At 50.7% G+C, this 22,736-nt stretch overlaps 12 protein-coding genes across 12 annotated transcripts; 3 read left to right on the top strand and 9 right to left on the bottom strand.

Moving 5' to 3' along the window:
• Positions 1-596: 596 nt before the first annotated feature.
• On the bottom strand, positions 597-1,878 carry BX661DRAFT_49255 (uncharacterized protein). The gene is made up of 2 exons (XM_051539202.1): positions 1,568-1,878; positions 597-1,464 (listed from the first exon to the last, which is right to left on the bottom strand). Exons 1-2 carry the CDS (start codon positions 1,572-1,574, stop codon positions 635-637), a joined length of 837 nt encoding a protein of 278 aa, XP_051394482.1. The 5' UTR covers positions 1,575-1,878; the 3' UTR covers positions 597-634.
• Positions 1,879-2,165: 287 nt separating this feature from the next.
• Positions 2,166-3,414, bottom strand: BX661DRAFT_176624 (uncharacterized protein). The gene is made up of 2 exons (XM_051534392.1): positions 3,346-3,414; positions 2,166-3,214 (listed from the first exon to the last, which is right to left on the bottom strand). The coding sequence occupies exons 1-2, from the start codon at positions 3,347-3,349 to the stop codon at positions 2,232-2,234; spliced, it is 987 nt and encodes a 328-aa protein (XP_051394481.1). The 5' UTR covers positions 3,350-3,414; the 3' UTR covers positions 2,166-2,231.
• Positions 3,415-3,702: 288 nt separating this feature from the next.
• BX661DRAFT_176623 (glycoside hydrolase) lies at positions 3,703-6,374 on the top strand. The gene has a single exon (XM_051534391.1). The coding sequence runs from the start codon at positions 3,795-3,797 to the stop codon at positions 6,234-6,236; it is 2,442 nt and encodes an 813-aa protein (XP_051394480.1). The 5' UTR covers positions 3,703-3,794; the 3' UTR covers positions 6,237-6,374.
• On the bottom strand, positions 6,375-7,217 carry BX661DRAFT_176622 (putative thioredoxin peroxidase). Its single transcript, XM_051534390.1, has one exon. It carries the CDS (start codon positions 7,075-7,077, stop codon positions 6,400-6,402), a length of 678 nt encoding a protein of 225 aa, XP_051394479.1. The 5' UTR covers positions 7,078-7,217; the 3' UTR covers positions 6,375-6,399.
• Positions 7,218-7,462: 245 nt separating this feature from the next.
• BX661DRAFT_176621 (uncharacterized protein) lies at positions 7,463-7,850 on the bottom strand. Its single transcript, XM_051534389.1, has one exon. It carries the CDS (start codon positions 7,812-7,814, stop codon positions 7,515-7,517), a length of 300 nt encoding a protein of 99 aa, XP_051394478.1. The 5' UTR covers positions 7,815-7,850; the 3' UTR covers positions 7,463-7,514.
• BX661DRAFT_176619 (peptidase C12, ubiquitin carboxyl-terminal hydrolase) lies at positions 7,463-8,554 on the bottom strand. Its single transcript, XM_051534388.1, has one exon. The coding sequence runs from the start codon at positions 8,447-8,449 to the stop codon at positions 7,802-7,804; it is 648 nt and encodes a 215-aa protein (XP_051394477.1). The 5' UTR covers positions 8,450-8,554; the 3' UTR covers positions 7,463-7,801.
• A 42-nt stretch (positions 8,555-8,596) lies between these two features.
• BX661DRAFT_176618 (uncharacterized protein) lies at positions 8,597-9,754 on the top strand. The gene has a single exon (XM_051534387.1). It carries the CDS (start codon positions 8,698-8,700, stop codon positions 9,571-9,573), a length of 876 nt encoding a protein of 291 aa, XP_051394476.1. The 5' UTR covers positions 8,597-8,697; the 3' UTR covers positions 9,574-9,754.
• Positions 9,755-9,767: 13 nt separating this feature from the next.
• BX661DRAFT_176617 (uncharacterized protein) lies at positions 9,768-10,666 on the top strand. The gene has a single exon (XM_051534386.1). The coding sequence runs from the start codon at positions 9,840-9,842 to the stop codon at positions 10,602-10,604; it is 765 nt and encodes a 254-aa protein (XP_051394475.1). The 5' UTR covers positions 9,768-9,839; the 3' UTR covers positions 10,605-10,666.
• BX661DRAFT_176615 (uncharacterized protein) lies at positions 10,667-12,934 on the bottom strand. Its single transcript, XM_051534385.1, has 2 exons — positions 12,466-12,934; positions 10,667-12,293 (listed from the first exon to the last, which is right to left on the bottom strand). The coding sequence occupies exons 1-2, from the start codon at positions 12,651-12,653 to the stop codon at positions 10,796-10,798; spliced, it is 1,686 nt and encodes a 561-aa protein (XP_051394474.1). The 5' UTR covers positions 12,654-12,934; the 3' UTR covers positions 10,667-10,795.
• A 776-nt stretch (positions 12,935-13,710) lies between these two features.
• BX661DRAFT_195849 (uncharacterized protein) lies at positions 13,711-15,492 on the bottom strand (the record flags this gene model as incomplete). The annotated part of the gene is made up of 1 exon (XM_051537993.1): positions 13,711-15,492. The coding sequence occupies one exon, from the start codon at positions 15,490-15,492 to the stop codon at positions 13,711-13,713; it is 1,782 nt and encodes a 593-aa protein (XP_051394473.1).
• Positions 15,493-16,185: 693 nt separating this feature from the next.
• BX661DRAFT_136505 (uncharacterized protein) lies at positions 16,186-19,599 on the bottom strand (the record flags this gene model as incomplete). The annotated part of the gene is made up of 1 exon (XM_051532675.1): positions 16,186-19,599. A coding segment is annotated over one exon (3,414 nt), but the record flags the coding sequence as incomplete, so codon positions are not given.
• Positions 19,600-21,338: 1,739 nt separating this feature from the next.
• On the bottom strand, positions 21,339-22,724 carry BX661DRAFT_49168 (replication factor C subunit 4). The gene is made up of 2 exons (XM_051539201.1): positions 22,561-22,724; positions 21,339-22,445 (listed from the first exon to the last, which is right to left on the bottom strand). The coding sequence occupies exons 1-2, from the start codon at positions 22,620-22,622 to the stop codon at positions 21,485-21,487; spliced, it is 1,023 nt and encodes a 340-aa protein (XP_051394471.1). The 5' UTR covers positions 22,623-22,724; the 3' UTR covers positions 21,339-21,484.
• Positions 22,725-22,736: the final 12 nt, after the last annotated feature.

Below are 22,736 nucleotides of genomic sequence, written 5' to 3'. Positions count from 1 at the left end.
CAGCACTCTGACAACGAACAGTCGCTTGCGGAATGCCTGGCAACCATCGAGAGGCACAATCTGATGTCGCCACTGCGTGTGCTGCAGGCACTGGGCGGCTCTGGCAAGTCCGGAGTCACTCTGGGCATGGTCAGGGACTACATAATGCGGCAGATTGAGACGACAACAACGCGTATTAGTGAAAATAAGAGAGCCATTGCATCGTACACCGACGAGTACAAGCTGCACCAGGAGCAGATGGAGGCGCTTAAGACGCAGCCCGTAGTGTTTCAGAGCACAAAGTGCACGTCCTGCATGGCACCGCTTGATCTGCCAAGCATCCACTTTTTGTGCAAGCATTCGTACCACCAGCGGTGCCTGGGAGATGTCGGCGAGAGCTGTCCCAAGTGCCTGGTTGAGACGCAGGCCCTTGAAGACCAGAGGCGTCGCCAGGAGATTAGCGCTCGGAGGCACGATGCTTTCTTCAACAAGCTTCATAAGGCTGAGGACGGGTTTGACGTCATTGCCGAATGCTATTCTAAGAGCCCGTTTGCATTCACCAAGCTTGTCGATCAGTGAGCGCGAATATTACAAGCCATTGTGGGCTTTGAATTTATATGTATTTAAATTGATATCGTATATGTTTGTTTACCAGTTATTTGGGCTTAGTCGCCCTGCCGAAGGACAGAGGCATGACCCGCGACTGGATATCAATGGCTGGGCGCACGTACTTGTAGTCGATGTCGTTCCAGCAGCCCATCTTGGAAATTATTTCGCCAGTGCGACGGTTTACGTTGCAGCCATGGCCAACTAATTTCCAAATAGGGTTGATACAGTCCTGTACTTTGCCCCAGAACCAAGCGTTTACGCCGTTGTCCTCGATGACCAGCGGGTCGTTGGCCTTGGGCTGACGAACGTGTTCGATAAAGTAGTAAGTGCCACCAGGCCGCAAGAGCTTGAAAATGTTTTTGAGTGCAGCCTTGGGATTTCTTGCAGTGCACAGCGAAAAAGAAGTCAGGATGGAATCATAAGGCGCTCCGTCGAGGACTGCCTTTGGTATATTGTTGAACTCATCTAGTGTGCCCTTGACAATCACGAACGGAATGCTATCGTCATTGGCTGCCATTGTGGCGACTGCCGCACCCTCAGGATAGCTGAGGGTATCGTATTTTACGCGGAACCCGTTGTCTTCAGCGTTTTTTTGCAAGCCGCCGTACATAAAGGAGTTTGGCTCGATCACTGTGTATGCCTGAATGAACGCTGGGTCAACCGACTCTGAGCCGTCTTTCATTGTTGTGTGCCGCAAGAGCTTAAGAGACTGTGCGTAGCCAGGGCCGAGCTCCAACACATTGCCGGAGATATCGGGCCAGATCATATTGCGATAAACGTTGACCTTATCGTCGTTACGCTTGCTTTCGATGATCCAAAAAGTGCTAAATAGCCAGTCGTACGCATATGCGAGCCCCATAGAGAGTTTGCTGTAGACTACACAAATAGGTATTACGCGCTGTTTGTCTATTAGTTTGAGCTCACGAGTAACAAACATTGGCAAAATTGTCAATATGTGTTTGGTTAATTTTATACTTACACGACATAATTGGTGGTTAGTATGTGTTACCTAGTTGTATAAATTAGTTCAAAAATGGATATTATACATATTCAAAGAAAAATCAGCACAAGAAAAAAGGAGACGCACTGTGAGGAGATGCAGGGGTGGTGTTAATATATTGACTTTTACAGGAGAAGCAGTAATGTTTATTTAATAACAATAGCCAGGAAAAGTCGACATGTTGAGGCAGTCCAAGTTATGTACATTCTTAAGAACATTTGCAGAGCCAAATTAATTTACAAGTAAACGTGGAACAAAGTCATTAAAACAACTCCAAAAAGCCAATTTCCTTGTTTTCGCAGTAAACCAAATTCGCATGCACGCAATGATGCAAGCTAATTTTAAATACGCGCAAGCTCAGCTGCAATTACCCGACATTGGTCTGCATACAAAGGGTGGATGTTTCCTCAGTCACTGCAATTGTTACTGTATTTCTAAAATAAACCCTACTGTCATATTTGGAATAATACACCAACAGCCAAGTTTTCTTATCTGGAAACGCACCTAGCACATTAGCATTAATGTTTTTGGTGACGTGTCATTTCTAGCTCGCCAGAGTTATAGCCAAAACTTGTAATTGTTATTAATAAACTTCGCGTCTATTTATAAACAAGCAAAATTTAAGAATACATGCACAACTAATCTAATGAGTGCCGTCTGGGGGATAGGGAATGTCCTCTGCCAGCTCCAGCAGCTCTTTGACCAGCAGCTTCTGCAGCTGACGCCCGCTGCCTGGCTTGCCCGGGAGGTCTGGAATAAAGCGGACAGCCGTGATTTTGCGGTTCCAAATGTTCAACGGCTGCGGAGTCCTCTCGCTCTCAGGCACATTTGATCCCCACCAGCCAGTGCCGTCAAACACGGCACCGCCAGCTTCAGTGACGATAACAACGCCTGCTGCAAAGTCCCAGACATGCGGGCCACATTCCCAGTACATCTCGGCGGATCCCTTAGCCACGAGTGTCAGATCAGGACAGGCTCCGCCAGTGATACGGAGGTTTTGAAGGCAGCCACCACCATGCTGCTTATCTGTGAGCAGACGCGTGAATGACGCCAGGCGGGACGTCATTGTTTTCTCCGACCTGTCCGACCCATGCTCGCTGACCAGGGCGCACTGTGAGAGCGAGGTTGGCGAAGTGAGCACAGGCGGGCGGATCAAAGGCAAAGCCTGGCCGTTGAGGAATGCGCCCGATCCACGAGCCGCAGTGTAGAGCTCTTCCAAAATTGGCAGATAAATAACGCCAACCACAGGCTCCTTGTTGATGGCCAGGCCAATGCTGATGCCGGTATAGGGGAAGTGGTGGACAAAGTTGTTGGTGCCGTCGACTGGATCAACAATCCACGTGGGATCATCTGTGACAACGTATCCGTTTCCGCTCTCGGCAGTGGACTCCTCGCCTACAAGCTTGTGAGTCGGGTAAATCTTGCGCAAACGGGAAAATATTGTCTTTTCGATGTAGCAATCGACAGCAGTGACGCAGTCGGCTTCATTGCCGAGCTTGTCCTCAGCTGCAAAGTCGCTGGTCTTTGAGAACTGGCCTGTGCGCCAGAACCCGTCCTTGAATGCAGGTCCAACCTCCTTGGCCAGCGCGATAGCGGTGGCAAGATACTGCTTCAGTTCTTCGGCGCCTAGAACCAACGTCGTTTGCGGACGGATGCACGTTTGAATATTGGCAAGAGGCAAGTGCACTTTTAGTACGAGTTCTATGGATGAAAGGTTGCAGCTTAGTCAGCAGAATAAATGATTGAGCCGCACTTACTCATTGCTGTTTCTTTTTGGCTTTTATAAGAAAAATTAATCGAGCTGAAAAATTATATGTTTAACAAAGAGGGAGAAGAGAAGACAAACATAAGTTTAGGCAGTGTGAGTCAGAATTTAAACACAGTCTGAGCGCTGGTGATCACTAAAAAATGAGAATGTTTTTGAAACGAGTTTTTTAATGCCTTGTTGATGGTCCAGCCCGTATATTATCAATGACCCAGATGTGGTCTGAGAAGCGAACGCTACAAAGCACGACCACGTGCTTACGGATCAGCGAGATGCCCGATTTCGATTAAATAATTTATGTGGCGGCCCACACGTCACAAACAGTATGATCCAAAAAGTGGTAGCCAAAGCATGTTTGGTTCTGCAACGTGTAATAATTGAAATATTATATTTTTATTTTTAAAAGACACTTTCAATTCAAAATTCGTCTTCATTACCAACATGCGTATACTCGGGGCGCTAGCGATATCTGTTTGGGCAGTGGCAGCGGCAAGCTCTTCTCAGGTCAAGCTGAATCAGGCACAGATCAAACTGGACACTGAGCTCCAGTGGGGCACTTACCGGCCTAACTTGTACTTTGGCACGCGGCCGCGGCTGCCCGACTCTTTGCTCAGCGGGCTCATGTGGTTTGGTCTAGACGACCAGCGCAACTGGCAGAGTATCCGGCACTCTTGCGAGCTGGGGGACAACCTGGGCGAGTACGGCTACTCACGACACAACGGGCGGGACTTTGGCGAGCAAACCATGCGTGACGGCGACCAGGGCGTTGAGATAAAGTCCGAGTTTGTTAAGAAGGTGGGGGAGAATGGTGGCAGTTGGGCCGTGCGCTTCACTGGGAGAACGCTGAACGAGTACACACAGGGTGTCGCCCTGATGTACTACTTTGGGCTGGAGGGCAATGGCACCATGTCCATGAAGATCGACGAGGGTGTGGCCAAAATGACGGGCAAGACTGACGATTTGGGCCGCTTTAACATTCGCATAGTGCCTTCGGCCGACAACGAGCACCCGCCAGTACCCAGCTCATTGCGGAATATCCCAGGAATCTTGACCGGCCAAAGAATCAGCGGCATTGCCATCAAGGCGCCGAAGTCTGATATCTGGCGTGCCAAGGATTTATTCCAAAAGGAGCTCCTCACATCAGCACGAGCTAAGGCCAGTGCCATCATCAAGCACACAGGCAGCAACAACCTGTCGGCAGGAAGCCTGCTATTTGGACTAGATAATGCAGGTCTAGACAAGCGCGGCAAGAACCTCTTTTTCACACAAATGATGGTTCATGGCGAGTTTTCGTTTGACGTCATATACGAATGCACCGACAAGAGCGCGCAAATTGACGGCAATGACATTGCGGATATCGCTAGCGAGCGGCGCGAGGCATTTGATCGCCGGTTTGAGGCCACTTTCGGGCTGCGCGAAAAAGGATTTGACGAGGACCACATTGAAATGGCGCGCAATGCACTGAGCAGCCTTGTGGGTGGCATTGGCTTCTTCCACGGCAGCAGCCTCGTGTCCAATGAGTCCAAGCCCGAGTATGGCGAAGGCGATAGCATGGACAAGCCGCAGCTCAGCAAACCTTATTCGCTGTTTACAGCTACTCCGTCGCGGCCATTCTTTCCGCGTGGTTTTCTTTGGGACGAGGGATTCCACCAGCTGGTACTTGGGCAGTGGGACAGCGGTATCAGTATGGAGATCATTCGCAGCTGGTTCAACACCATGGACTCGAACGGCTGGATTGCACGCGAGCAGATTTTAGGAGAAGAGGCACGTAGCAAGGTTCCTGAGGAGTTCCAGGTCCAGTACCCAAACTTTGCCAACCCGCCGACGCTGCTATTTGCCATCGAAAAAATAGCCGATTTGTACAGATTCAAGGGAGCGGCAAATGTCGGAAACTATTTCGACTATCTTGAGGGCAGCGACGATAATGAGACGACGATAAGCAACAGTATTGATGGTCCGGATACTATGCGCCAGAGCTTGCCTGAGCTTGCGCAGTACTCATCGCGGCTGCTCAATTATTTCCAGACTACGCAGGCTGGCAGCAGGCCTATGCCAGAAAACGAGGAGGACGCATCCCCGGCCGTGCGTGGCTACAGATGGCAGGGACGCACGATGGACCACACGCTGACTTCGGGCATTGACGACTACCCGCGCGCTCGCCCGCCGAGCACCAACGAGCTGCATGTCGATCTGTTTGCTTGGATCACTTACATGGTGTCGATCAATGCTAAGCTGGAGTCCATTGTAGATGGCAGGACCTCTGTGAGTGCCAGCCAGCCATCTGAGATAGACGCTCAGCTGGAGAGCCATATCCGTATTCTGGACGAGATTCACTGGAATGAGAATAAGAAGATGTACTGCGACGTGACTGCAAAAGTTCGCGAGGACTATGATGAGCTCGAGGATGACGAGGAGACCGCACATGTGCGCGTGTTTGTTTGCCACAAGGGCTACATCAGCCTGTTCCCCATGCTTCTTGGGCTTGTTCCGCCAGAGTCCGAGAAGCTGGGGCATATCCTCGACATGATTGAGAACCCGAAAGAGTTGTGGACGGATTACGGCTTGCGCTCGTTGTCCAAGAGCGACAAGTCTTACGGCAAGGGCGAGAACTACTGGCGTGGCCCAATCTGGCTCAACATCAACTACCTCGTACTTTCATCCTTGAATCGGAACTACGTGTCAGTTAGCGGCCCGCACCAGCAGCAGGCCCAGCGCATCTACTCGAGCCTTAGGAGCAATCTGATTACCAACGTGTTTTCCCAGTATCAGAGCACGCGCTTCTTCTGGGAGCAGTACAATCCTAAGGACGGCAGCGGGCAGGGTACCCACCCGTTCACTGGCTGGACAACGCTGATTCTGCCGATTATGGCGGAGAGCTACTAAACAAACACATCTTTTCGATATCTTTGTTGGTTGCAACAACTTGCATATGGGTTTTCATGTGCCAGTGAGAGTTTTTCTGCCCCTTGAGATTAATTGGGTTCACATATAAAACTTTTAATGGAAAAATTGAAATATTAGTTGGTTTTATTACAAATTAAATAGATTATTTCTCCTCCTCACCCTCCTCGACAGGCAGAGTGGCAAAGCGCAAGTAAGGAAGTGCCTCCCTGACCTCTGGGAAGATTTGCTTGGCCTTCTCTGTGGAGACGCTGACATGAACGATGACTTCTCCTCCGGGCTGCCAGTTAGCCGGGGTTGCGATTGGCTGTCTGTCCGAAAGCTGGAGCGAGTCAATCGCGCGCAGGATCTCGTCAAAGTTGCGGCCACAGCTGGCAGGGTACGTGAGAATCAAGCGGATCTTCTTGGCTGGGTCAATGACAAAAACAGAGCGCACAGTGAAGGGGATGCCATTCACAACGTTGGAGGCGTCGTGCTCAACGCTGTCGAGCATGTCATAAAGAGTGGCGACGTCGCGATCCTTGTCAGCAATAATGGGGAAGGCGAGGTTGACGTTGTTGACCTCGTTGATGTCGTCGACCCATCTGTCGTGATCGGCCAGATCGTTGGTACTTAGGCCGATGACCTTGACACCGCGCTTGGCAAATTGGGGTGCAAGCTTGGCAACCTCACCGAGCTCGGTCGTGCAAACAGGGGTGAAGTCAGCGGGATGCGAGAACAGCACGGCCCACGAGTCGCCGATGAAATCGTGGAACTTGATGGGGCCGGTTGTGGTTTCGGCGCTAAAGTCGGGTGCGACGGATCCGAGACGAAGAGGTGCCATATTTGAAAGATTAATTTGGGTTGGGTAAAATGCTAAAAGTGCTTAATAAATGTTAAAAACGAGTCAATATATTTTGTGCAGATAAACAAAAGAGATGTGAGAGGCACTCAAGCAGCTGGCAGAGTAGCTCATTTTATATGTCGTGTGTCTGACAATGGTGCAATTTCAATGACCCTGGCTGTAAGAGCAGGACAAGGACGGGGATGAGGATGAGGGCAGACAAGAAAATTAAAATTTTCAAGCTAACATTTGATATCAGCAACGTTTAATTTTTTTGTCCTTTGTTCAATGCACAAAAGAGATAAGTGGCATCACATGTCTTTTCTTGCGATGCTGCCATCTCATGCATGTCTCGCGCCATTGCAAACAAATAGCGCGAGAACGCTTTTTTGTAAATTGAAAATCTGCAATGTATTGATATCTAATCTTTCGAAAATTCAAGAATTAATTGCTACAGTTTTACAGCCCAACTTACAATCTGTCCGCAACATGAGATGCCGACGTCTACATCGATACGGCAAAGAGGATACAGGGCAATCAGTCTTCGTCTTGGTTCGGCCCAAGCGAAAGCACGGAGAACTCCTGCGACTCGCTGCCATAGAACTCGATGCGCTGCTTGATGACGCGCGCCGCATCCTACACGCACAAAAAATATTGTTTAAAATATAATGTTTAATTAGCAATGCATCTTGAAGCATACACACACATACATATATATAGAGGGCTACGTTCCACATCTAAGTAGTCTTACCTTAAGCAGATTGGTCGACGGCCCAAGGTTGATGGGTGTGGTCTGCCGGCCGTCAAGCTCGTACAGGTCGCCATCGACGCTTACAAATGCGACATAGTGGAGGTCTGTGCGCGAGTCGGCCGATGGTGCCTCTGTCTGGCCATCAGCGGCACTCTCTTTATGCGAATTTGCCACGATTTCGTCGGTCTCCAGAGCAGCAGCGCGTTCATCTGGTGACATGTCCTTTACCTTGGCAAAGAACTCGGCGAGATGACCGCCAATCGGGACTGACTGCTGGTTGTTTCCCAGAGCGTGGAAAACAGCCATTGTGCCGCACGCATTTCCAATGGTCTGACGCATGAACCAGACATTGGGCGACACTTTGTTGTCGCTGCTAGCGATCTCCTTCTTCCGCTCCTCGTCATACTTGTCTGTCAGTGGAAAAAGAAAAACGAGCGAAAGTACTGGCTGTGCAACCATAGCGAGCAGCTCCTCGTCCAGTCCCCAGACATCGCTGAATGCAACTGAAGTGTCGGCGCCCAGATGATGCATGACTTTGCTCAGGGCCTCGGGCGATGACTCGAGCGGGACCCAGCGGATCTTCTTGGATCCAGCGGACGAAGCAGTTTGGACAGTAGACATGAACAGAACGTGTAAGCAATATAGGAGCGTTTAAAATGCAAAAGTAAAAAATAAAATACAATTTGCGAAAAGCGGGGTTGAAAGAAGAAAAGAACAAGAACAACCATGACGCGGGGCACTTGCCTATTTTATTTTTGTATCGGCGGACTTCTCTTTTCCCCCACTTTCATACACATTTTCTTTGTATTCTCATTTACTTTTTGCATTTTACTATTTGTACAGATTTCTTTAAATAAAGCGCATTCCGAATGGCGGCAATGTCAGGGTGGCAAGATTTAAATGATACACATGTGTGGGAAGAGCAAAAAGGACAGCCCGCCAACAGCTTCGACAATAATAGCATTTTAGAATTTGGCGAGTCTGACGAATTCGCTAACGATGGGGATGACTTTGGCGGCTTCGGTGATAACGACAATAACTCTGCTGCTGACTTTGACGACTTTGGCGATTTCAACGAGTTTGGTATCAGTGATGCTCCCGAGCTGCTGACTGTGCCGGTTGCTAACAAGCATATAGAAGAATCGGTGCCTGTGTCTGATGTCGATCATGTGCTGGCCAAGGCAAAGTCACTGATTGACAGCTCGACTGATTCATATGACGATCGGGCGGCCATTCTGGACGAGTGCTTGGACCAGGCACTGGGGAGTGCACAGCAGCAATTACACGGCGAACATATAGAGTTAAACGCGCACTTAAATATTGGAGGAGCAGAAGAGGCGGAGGATATGTTAGAAAGGCTTATTGGTAGCAGTTTGCCTCTCAACATAATAAATATCCCTGCGAGCGAGCCACGGTTACTGCGGAACCTGATTCTCATAGCAGCGGCAACAAAGCTGCCTGAAGAATTGCACAGCCAGTTACTCATGCCCGTGGCACAGACTGAGTCAGCGACAAATCAAACACGAAGACAGGCTCCAGCAGCGATCCCAATGCTGGACATTGACCGGATACGTCAGCTGGAATTACAGAGCACGAGCAGCGAGGAGTCGCTAAGACACGCACTCAAATCCATTAACGCACTCATCTCTGCCAAGGAGAAGGAGATTGCCAAGCGCAAGGACTCCATAGAAGCCTACAACCAAGTTATCCAGACGCTGGTGGCCCAAGCTACAAAATTACATTAATTTCATTTACACAACTTGCTACAAATGTGTTTTAGATTCCTCATGCCACACATGCCAAACCTTAGCATTTTTGAGTTGCAGCCCAAAAAACAAGCTTTAGCTGTCACGTGCTATCAGCCATAGCCCACGATAGTTACATTTTGTCTACAAATATTTAAATGTAAAACTTTTTATTGTGGCCATGCATAATAAAGGTTTATTTATCGTATTGTTTCCATTTATTCTCAGTCAGTTTCTTAAAAAAATACATTTTTTATAATATATAAATGGACTTTCAGAATCGAGCGGGCTCCAAGCCAGGCGCCGGTGCGCTCATGTCACACTCAGAGTCGAACGTGGCTCGCCGCGACCGGCTGCGCAAACTCGCATTAGAAACCATCGACATTGAGAGCGATCCGTACTTTATGCGCAACCACCTGGGGTCGTACGAGTGCAAGCTATGTTTGACGCTGCACAATAATGAGGGCTCGTATCTGGCGCATACACAAGGCAAGAAGCACCAGGCCAACCTGGCACGGCGCGCGGCACTCGATGCCAGGGAGAGCGAGAACGCAGCGCCAGCGCGCGCGACAACAGCACCCAAGGTGAAAAAGAATGTTGTTAAGATTGGTAGACCCGGGTACAAGGTCACTAAAATACGGGACCCGAACACGAAGCAGTTTGGTTTGTTGTTTGAGATCACATACCCGGAGGTCACAGACGACACTAAGCCCAGGCACAGGTTCATGTCTGCGTACGAACAGCGCATCGAGGCGCCGAATAAGCAGTTTCAGTACTTGATTTTTGCTGCCGAGCCCTATGAGACCATTGCATTCAAGGTGCAGAGCAGAGAAGTCGATATGCGGCCTGGGAAATTCTGGTCGCATTGGGACAAGGACACGAGAAAGTTCACGCTGCAGTTTTTCTTCCGCAATCCCACACGCGCACCATATGGCGGCGGCTACCACCAAAGGGCTACTGGTGCCAATGCGGTTGCTGCATCCGGCGCTGTCAACCCACTCAATCCGTACCTGACGCAGCAGTCTTCATGAGTGTTGTTGATACAAAATATATTTAATGTAAAAAGTGAAATAGAAGAAAAGATGAGAGAAGGGGCGCAATGTGTATTAAAAAGGAAAATATAGAGAAGTAAATATGGTGGAGTGCAAGAAGAAACGAAAAAAGGAGTGTGTGAAAGGAGGCAAAATTCTGGTAACATACGGTTTTGGGCGGGATAGGTGGTCTAGTAACTATTAGTGTGGTTTTCAGCGCTTCCTCCATACGCGCTGTCATTGGCGTTGTAGTAATCCCATTCTGCACCAGTCTCAGTGCTCTGAAGCGGATCCTCGGCCATCTTTCCCCTAGCTTTACTCGACATGCGCTCTATCGCAGGCAATGTCCGCGATGGAGCCACTTTGTTCGGCAAACTCTCGGCCAAAACTACACTACTGCTGCTGTTACTCTTGCTAAAGCTAGGTGCTGAAACTGTGCCTGCCGGTGCAGAGGAATCGCTAAAGGCGGCGGCGATCAGCTTGGCCCTTGTCTTCGACGACCCTGGCTGGCAATCGCCCGAATAGTTCAAGAACGAATTGACCGACCCCGCACTGCGTACTGTCCCTTCTAAGACACGCTGTTGTGTCTCCTCGACTACCGGTGCATTGTGTTTCTCCTGGACGGTCGTCTTCCACACGCTGTGCGCATTGACTGACTTGTCGTACAACCACAGACAGCGGTCGGTATTGGCCACTGTGTTTTTGAGCTTGGCTAGCATCATGTCTTTGTCTGGTGTCAGGATGTCCATGAAGTTGAATAGCGATGTTTTGCGCTGCTTGATTTCGGCGATCATATCCTGAACTACGCTGTTTGTGCCCGGATCCTCTGCAACATCGAGCGAGATCAGGGTTTCGGTAAGCATGTCGCAGATGGACTTAAACTCATTGGCAGACGCGTTCATATGGGCGACAAACTCGGGTGCCAAATTTTTACTCTCAGCGGTGTCAGTTGGGGTCAATGGCAGTGGCAATTTCGGGACGGACAGGGGCGACCTGCAATAGTTGGGGGCGTGATGTGAGCTGAATGATTGCGATTTTGAAATCTCATTCTGTTGTGAAGCAAACACGGGATCAATTTCAACATGCCGACCAAAGCTGTTGGCGTACTGCGGATTTAGATTCAGTTGTTGCTGTTGGCGTGGTGGCATAACAGGTGTACTCGCGAATAATTGCTGATGCTGCGGCTGTTGGTATTGCTGCTCGTTTATCCGTGCTAATTGGTTACCCGTTGTCGGGTACGGCCAATTCGGCTGCCCACGCGTGTATGGTGGGTCCGGCAGCATCGTTCCATTAGGCCGTATACCATACTTGGCTTTCACTGAATCCACAACACTCTCAAGGTTCCTGCGCGTGCCCAAGTGCTCGTTATACAAGATACACCAATTAGAAACCATGCACAGCAAAGTCTCCCGAATGACCAACGGAAGGTAAATCGACGAAATAACCCGCATAATCCGAATGTTGGTCTCTGGATCCTGCAGCACAGTGGCCATATCGCGGGGGAACGTCCAAACAATACCATGCAAAGTGGACAGGTACCCCAATGTCTTCACGATGTCGGCGTCTCTGTTATCTTCCACGCCAAGCGTGTTGTTGCTGCGGGAAATCAGCCGATCGCGAAGTTTGGTCTGCTCCTTTGGTGGCTTGTTCATGACAACGTGCATAACAAACTCGAACACTTCGGAGGCCCTAGCATGTTCAAGTTATCAAGATGAGAAAAGTAAAAGTTGTTTTAGTCGCTGCTTGCTCCTCATAATTGCGACAAGTAAAAGCGACGAAAAAGAGGGTCAGGCGAGAGGGGTCCAAAGTCTCTTATCCTCCAGAAAACAGTCAAACAAAAGCAGACACAATTGATACTTACGCGTCAGGCTGCTTCAAAAAGATATCATACATCTTTCCATACGCTCTCTCATCAACTACAGCATCGCCTACAGATACAGCAATGGAAAAAGTAAACAAGCCAGAGAGTGCAAACAAGGAGTTGAAAGTTAGAGCCATTTGAGTAAATAGTAACTGCAACTGCGTGGGCACGTCGTATCTTATTCCCATGTCCGTGTGCAAGAGCACACAGAGTAGGGAGCCAGATAACAAGGCAGATAAACGTACTTATAGCGGTCTGGAGTTTTGGTTTTCGCTTTCCAAATATTGCCATTGATGAATTCAAATTATAAAGTATAAAAAATAAAAATAATTTTGAAAAGTTGAATTTACAAAAGAGAAAAATAAAAATAAACAGTGCTGTTTTGTGGTTGAGCTCAGCTTCACGCCTATATTTTTTGTATTGGGCGAGTATTATATAATGCGTGTGCAGCAAACAGTAATTTTTAAATAAATGGCAGCGTGTGAGTTGGTAGTGTTACAATGCGATGCGGTAGACATAAAATAATTTTATCTTTGTGCGCGAATATCCGGATTTTTTCATTTTCAAGGCAACAACAGACTATTTTAAAAAGGTCTAAATATATAACAAAAATCGTATTTTCACGATTTTCCTTTGGCAAAATATTTCTTGCGTTGAAGAGTGCACATTTTTCGCAAAGAATATTGCTCACAAAAAAGCCCGACTAAATACGTTACAACAAAGCCAAGGCACCCAATTTTTTATTACAAGAAACTCAGGATAAGCGTGTAAATTACCTATCAAGCTATAAGAGAAATATAATATTCCTCTATTTTAAACATTGTTTTTTGGTGAGTGAAAAATATATATTTATAAATATGTGCTAATTTCAGAAATATTTTTTCGGTGTTTTATACTTGCCATCTGCTCGCGCTTTCCGACACCGCCTGATATACAAACGTACTTTCTTGGCTTGGCATTTCTTGGCAACGACACAAGCTTGAAAGAAAGCCAAAATGGATTGTCATATTTGACGCGACAAAACAACAAAAACACGGTTGGATAAAGACAAATGTTTTGACCCTTTCATCGTTGACCAGTTAGAAACCATGTCTGTTGTGCCTCTTTTACCCAACAAAAAAATTGTAGAAGGAATAGTTATCGGAATGATATTTGTATCCAGGTACACACAAGAAATGTTACGGGCAACAAATGATATTTCTAAAGTGTAAACAAAAAGGTTTAGAAATAAAACATAATTCCTGCTCATTCGTACCCCTCGCAAACATCCAAGTGCCGCAGATGGCCGGCCTTTGCCGAAACCAACCTTGAGTCCAAGATCCTCGCCAGCGAGCTACGCATAGCCGATACACTAACTCTACCCTTAAAGCGGGCCAGCGTCGGAATACTAGCCAGCAACCCAGTGACCATAGCAGCGCGCAGAGAAATGCGGCCATCGGGCATACAAAACTCCTCATAATGCCAGACCCGCAAAACCTGCAGCAATGAATTTAGTGGGTTAATGTTTTCCAGTACCCGGCTTTCCATCTCCGCCAGCGTCAGCGCACCCTCTGTGCGCTGATCCCGCGCCAACATGACCTTCAAGAATACCAGGCGCGGCAACTGCGTGATTATCAGGCGTACTTGGTCAAAGGGAATAAGGATGCCAAGATTCAGATTGTAAATGTTGGGCATGTCCAGGAAGTCAGACATGTGGCCGGACAGTCGCATGTGCGTGTAGATGTATATTGTGTGCAGAAACTCCGCGCGCTTGACAAACACTGAATCGAGGATAGGCTGGACCGCCTCGATTTGTGGCAGGTACAACCGCAGATTTCGCAAATGCCTCATCTTGTCGAGCTCCAGCTGCGTGACATGGCGAATGCCCAGATAAACATACAAATTCTTGACTGGAGCACGTGCCAGGGCCGGGAAGAGTCCCACGGGCACACGGTCTTGGAATCCAAAAACATGCGCCGATTCGAGCTTTTCAAACACAACGGGCAATCCACCCACGCCGACACCGGCAAGCCTTATACTCGAATCGGGATCGCTGGCCCCGAAAGAGTGCGTGCGCAGACTCAGTTTTAGAGACTTGAGCTCAGCAAACCTGACCACGCCTGCGTTGGCCTCAAACATGGTCAAAAGAAGGTCTGGCTCAACATTATAGAGCTCCATTTTTTGCAATGAGCCGGCTGCCCCGCACGGCAATCGGCGGCTAGCAGCCGATCCAGGCTCAATAGACAATGTTAGCGAAGTGAGGATGGGCAGCTCCAGCGGAATATCACTGCAGTTAATATCGAAATGCACCTCGAGTCGCTGAAGCTGCCGCATACAATTGGGGAACGCATCCAGCAAGGATATCTTGGCCATTGTTTGTGACTTTTGCGGCCGGACCATGTAAAACAGTGACAAGTTGGGCGCATGCTTTGTCACCTTTTGTACGGTCGATTCGTGCGATTGTAGCTCTGCATCGTAGATTGGCATATCCGGCTCATCATCCAGCTGCAAGCACAGGGTTCGCGCGCTCACCCACTCCTGCTCATGAAACTTCATCTTCTGTAGTGCAAAGTTTATCTGATTCTGGCACAAAAGACCGTCAATTGACACCACAATGGTGTGCACTTGGTCTGGGGATACAGTAGGGATATTGCTGCAGAAATGGAGAATGGTCCCGTTAGACTGTTTCACCCTGGTCACCGAAACTACACTGTGCCTTCTCGGCATCGCCTTGCCCTTGCCAATTGGTTGTAGCCGCGAGGCCAGTGTTTGTAGGTGCTTCCGTGCCAGCGCAAATCTTTCATGGAGAGTGGGCCTCGGGAATCGGGATATGCGAACAATCAGGCAACTGTCTAGGATCGGCTGCAGCGCCGTTCGCCATGCCCGGCATACTAGGGAGCGGTGGAAAATGTACTGGAGATACGCCAGGCGGTGGTATCTGTCCTCGACTCCGCTTTCTATCCAGAATGACTCGCGCAAAATCCGCAGGACCAGGTAGCTGTTGTCAAACAAGGGGTGGTGGCGGCGGCGGCGTTCTGTGTTGGTCATCGGCGTGCGAGCTGCGTGTGTAAATAACCAAAATAATATAAAAGTGTAATGTATAGTCTATATGTGTATATGTGCGAGAGTGGCTACAAATGAGCAATGCAGAGCTATAAAAAAATTGAGAAGAGAAACAAGAATAAAACAAAACAAGAGAAGCTGCGGTGCCATGGGCTACGGGTGATGGATATATGGATATATGGATGCTATCAGTTTGTGTGTAATTTTTCATTTTGTTCATTATGCACTCAACACAATGCATAGATCCTAAAAATAAGATATAAAAATTGCGTGTTTTTTGTGCTGCTTCCCTGCATGCGCATTGCATTCCTATAATTGCCAACTTCATATCCTTCGTGCCCCCTACTTTGCTGCATTGTTAGAATATGTGTGCATGTGTCAACAATGATTTTGTAAATTTTGTCTAGTCATTGCAAAGCGAACACGGAAAGTGAGAAAGGGGGGAAAACGTAAACATTGATCTACAATACAAAACAATGTGGAGGGGAAGAGATAAGGAGACGCCACACATCAACGTCGGACTGTTTCTTAGACAGAGTTGCGGCGAGTCAGTCTGACAGCCACCACGGGCGCAGTCGAACCATTCGCGGCCGACTGATTCCGCGGAGCAGCAGGTTTTCCCGAAGGTGTGCGCCATTGGTCAAGCACATCGGTATGCTGCTGCCAAGCGGCAGTCCACTGGCGCGCATACTCGTACCCGCGGCGATAAACCTCATCAAACCGGCCAAAATCAAGCACACCAACGTCGCGCGGCGGCACGCGCAAATACACACAACTGTCGGCAATCTTTGCACTCTCGAGCTCGCGGTCCGACGATGCGTACGTCAACCGCGATTGCACTTCAGAAAGCGTCGGTATCCAGTATGAGCGCAGCGGGTTGAGGTGGTTAAGCAGCACCCAGAATCCAGAGACAGATGCGCCGTAGCGCACAGGACTGGTGTCGTTCTCGCCGGCAATGTCAATAGCAAAGATCATGTCGGCGCCGAGCTCCGTCTTCATTACACTCACAGGCAGATTGTCAAGGTACCCACCATCGACTAGCAGGTCGCCGCGTTCGTCGCAAAGCGGGGGCACAAAGCCTCCCAGCGACATACTTGCACGAACGACGCGCCACAACAGCCCGGTGGTGTGCACCTCGGGGCGCGACTGCGTAATGTTTGCCGTCAGGCAGTAGAAAGGCAGCCACAGGTCCTCGATCTCGGACTCGCGGAATACCTTCCAAATCGCACGGTTGAACTCGCGGCCTGTTGTGTATGCCAATATGGGATACGTGATATCAAGCAGGAAGCGCCACAACGAGCTCATGCGCCGCGAAAAGGCCCGCAGCGGTCCGTGGATGGCCACTGAGTCGGGTGTCTGCGCATAAAGTCCTGCCATCAGCGCGCCAATACTAGTGCCACCGACCATATCGACCGGGATCCCGGCCTCCTCAAAAGCCTGCAGCACGCCCAGCAACGCAATTCCGCGAGCACCACCGCCACTGAGCACAACGCCCACCGATGTGCCGCACAAATAACGGGACAGGCGGGCCAGATCAGAGCGGTGGCCCTGCGAGGTGGCCGGCGTAAACTGAGGCTCATGTACAACGCGGCGGTAATAGCGCTCCAGGCTGATGCGAATGCGGCCTAGGCCCAACGGCCCCTGCGCTTGCTTTGTAAGCGGGGGAACTGACAGTGTATCGGCCAAATCCGATCGGTTGCGCCGGCGGCCCTGCGACGACACTGACATCATCGTCTTTGACGGCATCTGCACGTGATGGTGGGCGTGCACCCACGGCCGACGCCGCAGCCACTCGCGCGTTGTGCCCTGCCGGCAGCTGCGGTTCTCGTGCAGTAAAACCAGCTCCTTGCGCGCAGTAGTCTTCAGACCCAGCAACAGCCGCTCAAAGTCGCTGACAGCCGGGTCGCCTTCGCCAAGACCCACGAGCAAAATAAAGTCAGAGTGCCGCACACAATGCCGCGTCCATTGCGAGCTGATTCCGCCGTCAGCCACGTGCAGCAGCAGGCGGCAGCGCTGTTCGAGCTCAGCAATCCAGCTGACAATCTTGAGCCCGGCAATGCGGCTGAACGCATGGCGGCCCAGCACACGGCTCACTGCCGTATGGTCCAGAAGCGCCACTTGCCCGGCAATATCGGCCAGCGTTTGCTCGAGTTGCTCGGCAAAGGCGTGCACGGGCACATCGGCATTAATGGGAATAATGGCAATACTCTTGAGGTTGCGGTTGTGGCAGCGCACACCGCTGGTGAGAACTGTAGACTGACTTTGCGCCTGAATGTCTTGGCTCTGCAAGGACTGTGCTGCGCGCACTGCCAGGGTCCGCGACAGATGAAAAGTCAGGCGTGGTGCTGTCTGCATCAGCGCCTTGAACAGCGCTGTTGGGATGCGTACCAGCTCAGAATCGCGGATGGCGTGCAGGTTAAACCGACTGGGTGTGTCAAGCAGCAGATTGGGCTCGCCGACAGACTGGCCCTGGCCGTACTCCGCCAGGATACTGGCTGCACCACCCTGCTCGGAAAACGCCCGCAGCCGCCCACTGAGCACTACATACACAGCATCGCTGACCTCGCCCTGGCGGTAGACCATCTGGCTGGCTTTTACTTGGACCCACTCCAGCGCGTAATCAATGTTCAGCACTGAGGCCGGCAGCCGAGCTGTCAGTCGCCGCGCCAGCGTCATCAGAATTATAGGAAACCGCTCGCTGATGCGGTCCAGCGCCCACCGCGACACAAAGCCGACCACAACATTTCCACGGCTGCGCGCAGTGTACAGCGACGCCATGTCTGTCAGCGCTGGCAGGTATCCGACAATGTCGCCAGGGCGCAGCAAATATGGCTGATGCGCGCGGTCATTGCCTGTGCCCTTTCTGCTGGCGCCAGCCAAGTTCAGTGGCGGGGAAATCCGCGGTACACGTGGCCTGGTCGTAGTGAGGCCCGATTTCATGGCCTGAGCCTTTGGATCCAGGCTTTCAATGCGCACATTAGCCTCACGTGCAAGCTCTGTCATGCGGTGAGTAGCCTCGCTCAGTTTGGACGTGCTGACAGCGTCGTCGCGAGCGTCGATAGCGCCGGTAAAGTCAACGACCGAATCGCGATGGGTGACCTCAACACGCCCATCGAGAATGATATACAGGCCCTGTGGCCGCTTCCCTTGCTCAACCAGTGCAAAGCCGTCGGGCAGATGATAAAGCTCAAGCTCATTGGCCAGCGACGGAATCTCAAGCAGCGGCATCGGGTGTGTTTGTGACATGATGCGCTTCTTCTCGGACATTGAAATGGTTTGCAGCAGTGGAAGCAAATGCTCGGTGCGCGGGAGTTGCCGCCTGTTAGTGCTCGGGTGCCGGGTGTCCGAGGTAGTTGACGCTGCTGACGAGGTTACATTTTCGCCGGGTGACGAGCTGCTCCGGCCGTCGGAGGTGTGAGGATCGAGTCCAATCGATACACAAAGCTGCAGCAGCACCTGTGTGCGCAGGGCGTCTATATCCTCCGCCAATGGCACCTTGCTGGCTATGTCTGCGTCACTGCCAGATCGCCGGTGCCGGGTACCGCTGTTACTCTGTTCTGAGCTCTCGCTGACAGACACGGGCGCAAGAGTCAGGGTTGGCTGCACATTCTGGCGTGCAAGAGCAACCATGGTGTGGTGGTCAACCCTCCACGCAGGGTGCAGCACACCCGGGTCAGACATGTCGGCTGCCGATGTGACCGCCGGAGAAGTGCGCGACGAGAGCACCGACTGGCGTCTCGTTCTAAGCATAGGTGACGCCAGCGGTGGCGGCAACGGCATTGTGGGCTGCAAAACCTCACCCTGGGCAAACACACTGCTGATCTGACGCAGTACGCTGCTGTGCTGGATCTCTGCAGGCAAATAAACTTTGGCCAGCTCGCTTAGTGCACGCTCGACGTTGACCAGCTCGTGCGGCAGATCTAAATAGTCGTAAAGCGTGGCAAAGGTGACGCGCTGCAGGCGAGTCAGAATCACCTGCAATATGTGCGTGGCGGCCTTGGGATAGAGCCGCGTCACCCGCTGGAATGCGCTGCCCGGGATCATTGCCAGCGTCGTGTCTGTGGTCGCACGTGCAATTACATTTGGCCGCGGTGCCCTGGCCTCCTTGCTGTCGTGGGAATTCTGCATAGCCAGGCGATTGTGGAAGTACGCACTGCTAGGTGGCCGCGATGCGTGGTCATGCTGCTGTACGTAGTGGACGCCTCCGCCTGCCGCCGCCTGAATGGGGCTGCCGCCAGAGGCAGCTGCGCCGGCCAAAAAATCTTGGCTGTCTGATGAGCCTGGCAGAACACTAAAATGAGCGTGTGGCTGAATGTCAGAGTGCGTCTGCTGATTGGCACTGTGCTGCATAGTCCCCCCAAGCGAAAAATCGGCCAGCGCCTGCTGCTGCTCCTTGTGACTGCGCCCAACATGCGCAACTGACGAGCGTTTGGGGACAATTCCGCTACTCGGCTTTAACGGCACGTCCTTAGTGAACAGAGACAGAATTGAAAACAAGCTGGAGAGGACATCGCCAGGCCCAACAACATTCAGCAAAACTGCTGACGATTCTTGGACACTCTCCGCTGACCGCTGGCCATCCTCGTTGTCCTCGTCCATATCCACACCTACATTGTTAAAGTACCCTGCATCGGTGCCACTACTATCCCTGTGCCCAGTCGCGGCGCTCGATCCAGAGTCAAAATCTGGCGAGTATGCTATGCCAATACCATCGTACACATCATGCCAGCTGGTTCTGGGAGCTACGCCTGAAAAAGCCCCAGCTGCATTATCGGAGCCATGCAGTCCTCCAGCGCCAGAACCGGCAGGAGCATTGCGTGCTGCCGTTGCAGCTGCCGCCAAATCCGCTTGAGAATTGTCGCTGTCAACCAGATACACTTGCACCTGCCCGTCGATGACCACGTAGAAGTTCTGATCATCTCGGTCGCCATCAGTGTCAAACATGCACTCTCCAGCCAAGAGCCTGCGCGTCTGGAGCTGCCGGGAAAACTCGCGGAACACTGGCTCCTCGATGTACCCAAAGATGCTGATGCTCTTCAAAAACATACTGAGAAAATCTGCCGGAAACCCAATGCCTGTGGGCATGCCCTGCTTGACAGTGTTTCCGCGCGCCTCCAATGATGCCATGTAGTTGGTGCCATCGACATCATCACTGCGAGTTATGTCAGGGTGCAAATCGAACCCTGAGCCCGAGCCATCAGCGGCCTTTATGTCGTCCTTGAGTCTGGGGCTCAATCTCTTTGGCGCTATATAGTAGTAGCGGAAGTAGTAAAGCCCCGCCACTCCGCCTGCAGCCACCAGCACGACGATGGCCAGGGTAGATGAGGTGGCGTGGACCAAGAAGTGGATGGTATGGGTAAATGTCGGCACTAGAACATCGAACACCAAGAACCCAGTTATAACTGCCGTCCAAACCACAGCCATACCAGCAGCCGCAGCCAAGCTATAAACTACTCGAATGAATATGTTTTGTTCCTTTGGCAGCGAAAGAGAAACAGAGGTCCGCTGGAGCTGGCTGCCAATCGTGCTGACGTCAGACAATGACATTGGCGACGATGCCGATGACGATGTGGACAGCCCAGCAATGACTGAGGCGGCCAGCACAAGCATGCAGAACAGCACGGCAGCCATGCGCGGATATATGTGTCGGCGCCAGGTGAGCTGGCTTTGTCGAGACATTGTTAAAGTAATCTGAGAGGTCACGTGTTTGTGTGCCAAGGCAAGCCGAATACGTGTAGTTTCGAGATAACAAAAAAATAGTCCCTGTGCGGAGAAAAAATACAAACAATGTTGAAAAAAACTAAAATTTAAGAAAAGAGAAAGAAGGAGCCCATGCTGTGTTTCACTATGGATTTCAATCGATCTAAAAGTTTTTTATTTAGAGCACATGTCAGTGTGCATGGCTGCATGCGCCAAAAAAACAAAATAGGGTTTGCTTATTTTTTAAAATCCGCATCAATTAAAAAACAAGGGTGAGTCAAACCTGGAACGACTCCGCGGGCAGGGCAAATTTGCTGAGCCTGGCCGCAAGCCCCTGCAGCTGGACAAGCGTTTGCAGCCCATCGACAATGCGCATATGCGTGATTCCAATCTCCCGGATAAATTTGAGCTTCTTGTCCTCATCCAAGTCGTCATAAATCTTGACCACGCGGAAAACTGATGTGATTATATCAACAGCCGAGTAACCTTGCGTCCACAGCAAGCTGATGCACGCAACAGCCTCATCTACGTCACCCTTTGCGCAGCTGCCCAGCATCTTGCGGATAACCACCGGGTGCGGCTGATCGCACACGCGGTACACGTTGGCAGGCGTAACCAGCCCAAAGCCGCTGGCCGTCGACTGCAAGTTGTTTACAGCCTGGCGCATATCACCATCGGCCGAAAACGCAATGGCCTCGAGACCCTCTGGCGTGTACTCAACATTCTCAGCGCGGCAGATCTCCACCAGCCTATGCAACACCTGGTCGCTCTGCAGTTTGCCGTAGCGCAGGATGGCGCAGCGACTCTGGATCGGCTCAATAATCTTCCCTGACAAGTTGCACGCCAGCGCAAACCTCGTTGTGTTCGAGTAGATCTCCATCGTGCGCCGCAGCGCCTGCTGTGCGCCAGGCGTCATGCTATCGGCTTCGTCAAGGATGATGATTTTGTGCCGGCCGGCTGGCAGATTGACTTTCTTTTGTGCAAACATTTTTATTTTGTTTCTCACCACTTCAATTCCGCGGTCGTCCGATGCGTTCAGCTCCAGCACGGCCTCCTTGTACGCTGAGCCGAGCAACGAGTGCGCCAAGCAAAGAATGCTGGTTGTTTTTCCGATACCAGGGGCTCCAGCTAGAATAAGATTGGGCATGTTTCCGCTCAGTGAAATCACGTTGAGTCGGTCGACTGTTTCATGGTTTCCAACGACGTCCTTGAGCTCCGATGGTCTATATTTCTCGACCCTACATTGAAAGTTTGGAATAAAAAAGTAATTGGGTAATTATAAAACGCGAAATTGGCGGGTCGCACTACAACTAAAGTATTTGTGTGTTTGAATGACGACTCTCTGACACCTACCACGGCAGTGTGTTGTCGCTGGACGCGGGCTTGGTAATGGAATTCGACGTTGGAGTGGACATGATTGTGCCGAATTGAAAGTGTAATGTGTAAATGAAGGTTTTTTTAAAATAAAGAAACTGAAAAAAGAATGGAAAAAGAGTAACCACACATCTAATGATGTTTATATCCAACGC

The sequence above is a fragment of the Kickxella alabastrina genome (assembly GCF_025024165.1).
Source record: "Kickxella alabastrina strain RSA 675 chromosome Unknown BX661scaffold_2, whole genome shotgun sequence".
NCBI classification, from domain to species: Eukaryota; Fungi; Kickxellomycota; class Kickxellomycetes; order Kickxellales; family Kickxellaceae; genus Kickxella; species Kickxella alabastrina.
This window is presented reverse-complemented; position numbering and strand designations above follow the sequence as displayed.

What these genes read in the sequence shown, in the direction of transcription:
- BX661DRAFT_176623 (XM_051534391.1), top strand. Translation starts at nt 3,795, where the DNA reads ATGCGTATACTCGGGGCGCTAGCGATATCTGTTTGGGCAGTGGCAGCG.
- BX661DRAFT_176622 (XM_051534390.1), bottom strand. Translation starts at nt 7,077, where the DNA reads ATGGCACCTCTTCGTCTCGGATCCGTCGCACCCGACTTTAGCGCCGAA.
- BX661DRAFT_176621 (XM_051534389.1), bottom strand. Translation starts at nt 7,814, where the DNA reads ATGTGGAACGTAGCCCTCTATATATATGTATGTGTGTGTATGCTTCAA.
- BX661DRAFT_176619 (XM_051534388.1), bottom strand. Translation starts at nt 8,449, where the DNA reads ATGTCTACTGTCCAAACTGCTTCGTCCGCTGGATCCAAGAAGATCCGC.
- BX661DRAFT_176618 (XM_051534387.1), top strand. Translation starts at nt 8,698, where the DNA reads ATGGCGGCAATGTCAGGGTGGCAAGATTTAAATGATACACATGTGTGG.
- BX661DRAFT_176617 (XM_051534386.1), top strand. Translation starts at nt 9,840, where the DNA reads ATGGACTTTCAGAATCGAGCGGGCTCCAAGCCAGGCGCCGGTGCGCTC.
- BX661DRAFT_176615 (XM_051534385.1), bottom strand. Translation starts at nt 12,653, where the DNA reads ATGGGAATAAGATACGACGTGCCCACGCAGTTGCAGTTACTATTTACT. An exon ending in TTTTTGAAGCAGCCTGACGC is followed by an intron (nt 12,294 to 12,465) that starts GTAAGTATCAAT and finishes TGAACATGCTAG; the next exon opens with GGCCTCCGAAGTGTTCGAGT.
- BX661DRAFT_49168 (XM_051539201.1), bottom strand. Translation starts at nt 22,622, where the DNA reads ATGTCCACTCCAACGTCGAATTCCATTACCAAGCCCGCGTCCAGCGAC. An exon ending in AGCGACAACACACTGCCGTG is followed by an intron (nt 22,446 to 22,560) that starts GTAGGTGTCAGA and finishes CTTTCAATGTAG; the next exon opens with GGTCGAGAAATATAGACCAT.